This window comes from Pinus tabuliformis, chromosome 8 (genome assembly GCF_031772625.1).
Source record: "Pinus tabuliformis cultivar Carrire ecotype Pingquan chromosome 8, CPIR1, whole genome shotgun sequence".
Classification (NCBI taxonomy): domain Eukaryota; kingdom Viridiplantae; phylum Streptophyta; class Pinopsida; order Pinales; family Pinaceae; genus Pinus; species Pinus tabuliformis.
In genome coordinates this window covers 797,409,609-797,418,934 of record NC_142294.1, presented here as the reverse complement: position 1 = coordinate 797,418,934, position 9,326 = coordinate 797,409,609, and the positions used below count along the sequence as shown (strand labels likewise).

Here is a 9,326-nt window from a genome sequence, read left to right as displayed (position 1 = left end):
GCAGTGCTTTTTCTGGAATCTTGCAGCCCTGCAATGAAAGTCACTCACAAACCTCAGGGTTGGTAATTTACAGTGACATTTGGACAAATTCTAAATATATTTCCAAAAGTCTCCATGACATGTTTGATGTACTCATTGGTGCTGTGGGTCATAAACTAAGGTAACCAACCAAAATCTTCCACGAACAAAGAGGAGGCTTATACATATTTGCAATCCAGCCTCAGTTTGTGTGGAGTCCCAATTTTGTAAGAAAACTCCTCTCAGTTTGTCTGAGTCCCAGTTTTGTAGGAATTCTGCCAAGGCTACTAGAGTAGTGCTTTTATATAGGAACACTTCAACTGAAAACAAAATGGAACAGAAATGCAAGACTGTTGTGATGGCTGTGGATGAATCTGAGGAAAGCATGAGTGCACTGTTATGGGCTTGTAAATATCTGTTGCCTGCACAGTGCCCACATGGAGATGGCACCCCACAACAGCTCTGCAAGTTCATTCTTGTTCATGTCCAACCTGACATTTGCTTTGCTGCTGGCCCTGGTAAATATACACACACATTATAATTATATATACAGTTATGTATAATATTCAATCTGATGTTTAGTGTTGTTATGGTGTGAATTCACAGTGTATATGGTGAGTGAGGACGTTGTAAATCTTATGGACATAGAGGCAAAAAGGACAACCCAAAATATCTTCAAGCGAGCTCTTTGTATCTGCAGAGACAACAATGTGAGTATTGCTCATATTTTTGGAAAATCTATGCCAAATTATTCAGTTTGGATATAATAATATCAGTTATAATAACAACAATACAGAAATTCAGGTGAAGGCAGAGACAGAGGTGTTTGTGGGTGATGTCAAGCAGAGGCTGTGTGAAGCTGCAGGCAAGTTGGGTGCGGATTTTCTGGTGATGGGTAGCCATGGCCATGGTTTTTTCAAGAGGTAAGTGCCTGTACTCAAATTTGTGGCCTGTACTAAGTCTTTTATTTTCTCTTTGCATAAGAGTGAAAAAATACTTTGGGTAAATGTGATGCTTGAGGGTAGATTTCAGTGAAATAGGCTCTGATTGATTTGAGTAGTATGTGCAGGCTTTTAGTGGGAAGTGTGAGTGATTACTGTTGTCAGAATGCAGCCTGCCCTGTTGTGGTAGTGAACAAGAACGTCTGCAACAATATAAAAAGGTGGTGATTGTTTTGTGGGAGAGTAGAGTTTTTATATCATGGGGAAAGAAAAGAAATTTTGATACGGATATAAATATTCATGTTACTCCCTTCTGTATTGTATAAAGTGTCAGAGCATGTAAAGGTTCATATTACTCCTTTCTGTATTGTATCTAATGTTTGGATTGTATTGTATATAATGTAAAGCTTCATGTCACTCATTTCTGTATCGTATCTAATGTTTGAATTACCTAGTGATGCTGAACGTACAAGGTTATTCTATTGGGAATCTACTGAGTGAAAGCCCACTTAATGCTTTAAATTTTGAGCTTTGTTATGATGGCATGTTCATACTAGTGGTTTCAATGTAATCAACCACCATAAGTACATTTGTGATCATGATTATAGGGTTATTCTATTGGAAATATTTACCAGGTTATTCTATTGGGAATCTACTGAGTGAAAGCCCACTTAATGCTTTAAATTTTGAGCTTTGTTATGATGGCATGTTCATACTAGTGGTTTCAATGTAATCAACCACCATAAGTACATTTGTGATCATGATTATAGGGTTATTCTATCGGAAATCTTTACCAAGTGAAAGCCCACTCGATGCTTTAAATTAATTTTGAGCTTTGTGATGATCGCAGGTTCATACTGGTGGTTTCAATGTAATTAGCCACCGTGAGTTCTTTTGTGAGAAAGATTATAACTTCAGCAACCACTATATAAATCTTCGCATACATGTATTTATAAGTATCACTAAAGTCTATCTTAGGATGGCAACTCAGTTCTTTTTCTAAGTTTTTACACTTATTTTGTATATTGCTACTTTATGACCATATAGCATCCATTTAGTTATAAGTTTTTAAAATAACAATGTCATATTGAAAGCAAAGAAGCAATATTTCAGAAAAATATACCAACATAACAAAAATTGACTCTAAAAATGAGAAACAATTAAATGAATTAAATTGTCTATAATGTGTAGTAAGTCTTATTATAATCTTAATAATATGGTTAGGTAAATTATTTTTCTATTCAACATTAAAATTAACTTTAATTTAATAATATTGTTAAGTGAATTATTATTCTATTCAACATTAAAATTAATTTCAATCTAAATACAATTCAGCTTATTTAAAAAATAATTAAACATGAAATAAATCTAAAAATATATAACAAATTAAAAATAAAACAATTTAAAAATTATAATTTAATTAAATACAACATAATTTAAAAATTAAGAGTCTTTCTGGTAGAAATCACATATGAGAAAATTTTGTCAATGCATTAGTGTTCATCAAGACCAGATGATGAACCACACTAGCTGATTCTAAACAGATGATGAACCACACTCGCTGATTAATGAGTTGGCAAAATTTTCTCCTATGTGATTTCTAACGAAAAATATCTTCTTAATGTAATATAAATCACAGAAGCGTGAATTCAGAAACTTAAAAATAATAATTTAAATTAAACAACTTCAAAATAAAGATTGAAAATGAATACAACAATCATTGTTAGACCATACAAATAATGTTTTTGGAGATAATAAAAATAATGTTTTTGGAAATAGAGACACTCAATGTCCAACAAAGATCAAAACAAAAACAAACCCACACTGTAAAAGTGAAAATTTTCTTTAATGGGAAAACATATGAAGAGCATGAAATCTTATAATCCATGATGAAAATGAAATATGATAGAGAAAAAGATGACGATGAAATCCTATAATCCAGAATGAGAAAAATGAATTGTTCAAGTATTAATTATATAAATATGAGCTACATTATGTTTTTTGTAATTCAATTTTGATGTTAAAAATTTTATTTATTAATTTTGAAGATGATAAAGATGATAGAGAAAATGATAAATGTTAATGGTGTAAAGATGAATTACTTATTAGAATATAAAATTTTCCTATAAAACTGTTTTAATACAAAAATTTTCTATAAAAATGTTTTGTCAAGTTTGAAAATAATAAGAATATAGAAAAAATGAAAAATATTAACTATTAAAAAATTAATCACTTATTAGCCTACAAAGAATAATTATAATTTAGAATTATTAATTATATAAACATGAGCCAGTGATAAGAATAATTATAATTTAGAACTATTAATTATATAAACATGAGCAAGTGATTATAATTTAGAATTATTAATTATATAAACATGAGCGAAACCAGTAAGTTTTGAAAACTTTGAAGACATAATTATACCAAAAATTCAATATAAGTGTTAAATTAATGTAAATCCTAAACATAAAATTTATTATAAATATTATTTTATTTTTTTTTTCAGAGAGAAAAAAACCAATATAGCTTTATATTAAGAGTATATAAAGGTCATCATTACATAATCAAAAGTCGGATAAGGCATAGAAGTGCCCAGAATCACTTTCAGAGATAGGATGCAGATAGGGAATTAAGGCGAAAAAGGCCTATCAGTCTTTGCAAAAATAGATGACAGATTAAACAGATCCCAAAACAAAAAACTCGAATACCAGATACTATAGATGATCAAAACCAGATATACCAGGACTGTCAGCAGAGACATTCCAGCTTCTGTCAGAACAGAACCATGAAACTGATGCATGCAAAAATCCTATAAAGAGAGAAGGGGCGGAAAATTCCCAGCCTTGGGAATTTGCGGATCCAAAAAGCATGAAACTGGCGATCTGGGAGCCAAGATCACTAACATGAGCAAAAGACCATGGCATCATGTAGAAGACATGTTCAGCAAGGAGACTTCCTGATGATAGAAATCATGACAAGCCAATATGCGTTGAAGAATAGCTTGAAGAGGTTCCTTAGAGCTTTGGAAAATATGAGCATTCCTCCAGTTCCACATGAACCAGCATGAAATGATGAACAACGATATCCAAGATGTTGACTGTCTGCTCCACCATTTAAAGCCCTCCTGAACAGAAGAAAATAGATTGTAAGGGAAACCAAAATGTAAAGACAATACATACCAGATATGAAGGGACGAGGGGCACTGAAAAAACATATGCAGGTTTGATTCCCCGTCATTGTGGCACATGGAGCATCTACTCGGACCCTGCCAGCTTCTCTTCTGAAGTATCTCCCACGTGAGGTTTTTGTTTTCAAAAAGCAGCCAGGAGAAGATGATCATCTTTAGCGGGCATGCAGCTTTCCAAAAGCAGGGAGGGAAGATCAGGGGAGGACTTCCAATACTCGCGGAGATCATATCAGCATAAATGTGCCTTACAGACACATGGTTCTGGAGAGACCATAGCAGACGATCCTTTGTTCCTGTTCGAGAAATCCCTGAATTTTCAAGGCTCGCTTTAACCACCCGCCAGAGAGGAACCATCGACTGAGGTAAATGTAAATCCGCCCCCTCTTTCCAAACCGGGGAAGAGCCTGACCAGCCTTCAATCAACTTATCCCAGGTGAAATATCCCAGTCTATGAAGATTGCTTATCAGTGGATGAGGGATCGAGAATTCCTGGTCTGGAGAAATAGAATCAAAGGCAATATAAATATTCGATCCTGAAAAGAGGTTCCATCGGAATTTTTTCATGAAAAATGGAAGGACCTTTCTAAAACTTTGCCATATCCTCGATCCGTTCCGGATACCAATGGTCCGCCTCCTATACCAAAATTCAATGCTTTTCCCTTTTAGATACTTCGACTTTATAATCCTGCTCCATGGCCCGTCATGGAAAATTCCTCTATAGAGAGACTTACAGAGGAGAGCATTTCCAAAGATGCGGATGTTCAACAGACCCCATCCACCGGCCTTTTTTGGTTTTGCAATAGAGGCCAACTTGACAAGATGAATTTTGCTCTGTTGTGCATGACCACCCCACAAGAAATTTGCAACCAATCTGTTCATCTGTTTAATAATACTAATGGGAAGAAAAAAGATGTGTGCCCAGTAGATTGAAAGTTGACATAGGACAGCCTGAACTAAAATGAATCTGCCAGCAAGAGAAAGAAATTTATATTCCCATCCTGCAATTTTTTTATAAAACCGATCCAATAACCAACTCCAGTCCTTTTTTGTATATCCTTTGGCCTTTAAAGCAAAGCCCAGGTATTTAAACCCATGTTTAACTGAATGAGGAGTTATGCCCATCAAATCAGATATCCAATGAACAATTTCCATATTTACGTCATTATGAAACAGGGAAGATTTATCCTTGTTGATAAACAAACCTGTAGCTTTCTGGAATCTTGTGAGGATTTCGTTTAAACATGTCCAAGATGCCCTGCAAAGCATAGCGAGGATAAGAACGTCATCGACAAAGAGACTGTGTGAGATGTAATTGTCCTTGCAGATTTTGACCGGGCGGCATCTCTTATCCTCGACAGCTCTATTTATCTGCAAGCTGAGGGAGTTCATCACCAGGATGAACAGTAATGGGGACAGTGGGCATCCCTGTCGGAGGCCTCTCTCCGCTTGGAAAAAAGATGAGGGAATACCATTAACAATCACCGAATATTTAACATTCTCTACGCAAGACATGACCCAATTGACACTTTTTGATTTCAGTCCTGTCTTAGCCAGAAGAATTCTCAAAAAACCCCAGTCAACACAATCGTAAGCTTTTTGTAAGTCGATCTTGAGAATAGCCGCATCCATATTCTTCGTCAGGATAGAAAAAAGACTTTCCTGTGTCATGGCAACCGCATCCAGTATGAGTCGGCCCTTTAAGAATGCATGTTGTTCTCTGGAGATGTAGGAATTGAGAATAGGCTTGATTCTCTCCGCAATAATTTTTGAAATTAATTTGAACATGATGTTGCATAGAGAGATTGGCCGAAAATCTTGAAAGAATTCCGGTCTGAATTTTTTTGGAATCAGCGCAATGAAGGTTGTGGTAGTAGCCGAGTGAATGTTTCCAGACAATCGGGATGCTTCGATCATGCGCAATAGATCTGATTTGAAAAGATCATAGAAATGAGAAAAGAATTCAATAGGCCATCCATCGGGCCCTGGGCTTTTATCCTTTTTGAAGGATTTGATGGCCTTTAGAAGTTCCTCTTCTGAGACTGGTTTAATGAAGTCTTCATTTGCAGCATCATTGAACATTTCCGGCACCAGCTCTATGCCCCAAAGGATATCTTGAAAGATAACCTCTCTTCTTCTATACTGATTTTGGAAATATCTGACAGCCTCCCTCGCTATCTCATGCTGTGATGTGAGGACATTCCCTTTTTCATCTTTTATGCTCCAGATAGAGTTTTTTTCCCTTCTCGCGTTTGCAAATTTATGGAAGAACCGTGTATTTCTGTCTCCCTCTTTGAGCCAGATGGCTCTGCTTTTGAGACGCCATGTGGCTTCTTCCTTTAAAAGAAACAGATTTTTCCTTTTCTCCAGCTTTCTGATCGTGTTCTTCAGGTCAAAAGATAAACTATTGTGATCAGTCGATTCATATAGGGAGGCTAGTTCCCTACGTATTTCATTTAATTCCTCTTTATCCTTTCTCTTCTTATTTTTTTGCCATTCTTTCGACACTGTTCTCAATCTCTCCAGTTTTTTGCGAAACGGCAAAAAGGGATCCATTTCATGCTCATGGATGCTCTTCCAATTTTCTGAGATGATTTTATTATAGGACTGGTCCTCTAGATAGATTCTGTTGAATTTAAAGGAGTATCCTAATCTGTTAATGCCTTCATGCCATTTTAGGATAATGGGCCTGTGATCAGAAGAATGGTCATCTCCAATGGATAGTACTGGCATACCCATGTTTCCGATAATACTAGCATGAATAACAACTCTGTCAATTCTTTTAGCAATGTAGGCCTGTCCAGTCCTGTTGTTTTCCCATGTGGGCTTCAATTTGTCCGGAATAATGTCCACCATATCCCTGTACAGAAACTCCTTCTTTATAAAATCAGCTAGAGAGTCATTTTTCCTGCAGTTCCCCCAACATTCACCAGAATTGAGTGTCAAATTAAAATCTCCTGCAATTAACAGCGATTCAATCTCAAGAATATGGGAATCGAATAACTTTTTCCAAAAAGGAAATCTGTTTTTATATGGAGCATAGAGATTTAGCAAGTTTAATGCTTTTTCTTGACCCCTGATGGATGCTTTAATTAGAATTCCTGCATAGCATTTGTAGGCTTTTGCCATAATCCAAACTGGATCCCATATAACCATGAGGCCACCCGACTGACCATTTGCTTCAGTGGCCACTATATGCCACAAGGGAAACATTCTCCTAAAGTAATCTATGGACGCGGAGCTAGGATGCATGGTCTCTTGAATGAATATGATCTTGGGATGTGCCATGTAGAAAACGTCCTTCAGCGCATTAAATTTGGGAGCTGCGCCCAGACCCCTAATATTCATGGAAACGAGGAATGTCATTTTGACGATTCACCAGCCTCACATGCTCTAAGGGGCTGAAACTCGGGTGACTCCAGGACCGGAACTTCGACTAAGGATAAGTTCCTCACACCATGCTCGGATACAACAGATCTCCCTCTAAAATGTCGGCTGCCTCCCTTTGATTTTTTCCTGACAGTGATATTTTTTGCAGATTGGGGACTTATGCAAGGATAGGACGGACTAGACGGTTTATGAATAGTAAAATTTATGAATAGATACCATAATCCCCTTATTGTAAATATTATTTATAATAAGTGTAAGTAAAATTTTAATGTTTTGTAAGGCTAGGGGAAAAATTACTTATTATAACGAGGTTTTATGACCAAAACATATTATAACGAGGTTTTATGACAAACACATATTACAAGTGTACCTACCACTTAAGGTTTATGCTAGTGAGAATAGCTAAACTCCATATGCATCCATCATCGTGCATTTTTGACATGCTTTTGCTTTACTTTCATGCGATTTGGAGAATATGGTGAGGTGTCAAAGACATTTGTACTTTAATATAATATATATTGAGGAACATAGACACAATTAAAGATTGGTTTTATATCAAGGTGGACACTTCAGGATGTTGGTGTTCTCATAATTCGTTGAAGGTGATACTTCATTTTCATAAAGTCTTTTCAAATGTATTAATTATTTAGTTATAAAATTTATATTAGTTATTTATGTTAATTAAAAAGGTATTATTAAAGATATATTTAGAATAATTATATATTTATATATGAAAATAATAATTTGGAGGAAGTGTTTTGATATTGATATTTTGGAATATATATTTATCACAATTTTAATTGGAATTATAGCATTGAGAAAAGGATAAAGGGAGAATGGAAATCATATTATGGGCTTGAAAATAATTGTAAATCAAAATATTTTTCAATGTGGGATAAAAAAAACCCCTTTGAAAGTTTCATCACTCTTATTATATTGTATGGATTTTAGGTTTGGGGTTGTAGTATCTCTAGAGATTCATGGAGGTAGTTAGAACATATCCAAAAACAATATATAACACACATATCAAGATTAAAGGAAATACATCCTATCCTATCCTCATGAAAGTAAGTCTTCCCCCCATTGAAAGCATGACCATGACTAGGTATCTTATGTACAAGAAAAGGTTAAACAACATGGAATGCAAAATGTTTCCTAAAATTACTTCTAACTCTAGCAAGTACTACCACCTTCTACTCAAGGGGGATGGTATAAGGATGCATAGTCTTGCCTAGTACATTTAGGGATAAACGAGGAAATTATTTGCAAAATAAGTATAAATTGTGGGGTGATAAAGACTTAGAGAGGAAAAGGAAGCTAAGACATTATAAGGAGGTGATCAATCAAAATTATCTCTCTGTCTTGGATGGTGTAAAGAAGAAAATAAACATTGTTAAAGCAAGAATAAATTCTCATGAGTTGCATAGTAAAACTAAGAGTTGGTTAATTCCTTAAACACTTTGGGTTGAAAGAGTCTATCACCGATGTGACACTAGGAGTGTTGAAGATGAAAATCTCTTTCTCTCAGATTGTCTAGTTTATACTCACATTAGATCTAAATTTCAATTTTTTTGCCACTCCAACATTCTTGACCTCTTAAATAAATAAATAAAAACTAGAATGCTTATTTTAAAGCTCTCTAAGTATAAAAATAAAACTCTAAAAAAATTCAAGTAATTTCTTACCTTCTAGCTCTAATAGAGTATTTCAATCATAGTAGACATTAATAATCATTATCATCATAATGAAATAATATAACATTTTGCAAACCTATTTTTCGTGTGGTATTTCTC

At 34.9% G+C, this 9,326-nt stretch overlaps 1 protein-coding gene across 1 annotated transcript; it reads left to right on the top strand.

Moving 5' to 3' along the window:
- The first annotated feature begins 349 nt into the window (after nt 1-349).
- LOC149237970 (universal stress protein A-like protein) lies at nt 350-1,393 on the top strand. Its single transcript, XM_089366895.1, has 4 exons — nt 350-536; nt 625-728; nt 823-941; nt 1,088-1,393. Exons 1-4 carry the CDS (start codon nt 350-352, stop codon nt 1,185-1,187), a joined length of 510 nt encoding a protein of 169 aa, XP_089223021.1. The 3' UTR covers nt 1,188-1,393.
- The last annotated feature ends 7,933 nt before the right edge of the window (nt 1,394-9,326 follow it).

What these genes read in the sequence shown, in the direction of transcription:
- LOC149237970 (XM_089366895.1), top strand. Translation starts at nt 350, where the DNA reads ATGGAACAGAAATGCAAGACTGTTGTGATGGCTGTGGATGAATCTGAG. An exon ending in TTGCTTTGCTGCTGGCCCTG is followed by an intron (nt 537 to 624) that starts GTAAATATACAC and finishes GTGAATTCACAG; the next exon opens with TGTATATGGTGAGTGAGGAC. An exon ending in GTATCTGCAGAGACAACAAT is followed by an intron (nt 729 to 822) that starts GTGAGTATTGCT and finishes ACAGAAATTCAG; the next exon opens with GTGAAGGCAGAGACAGAGGT.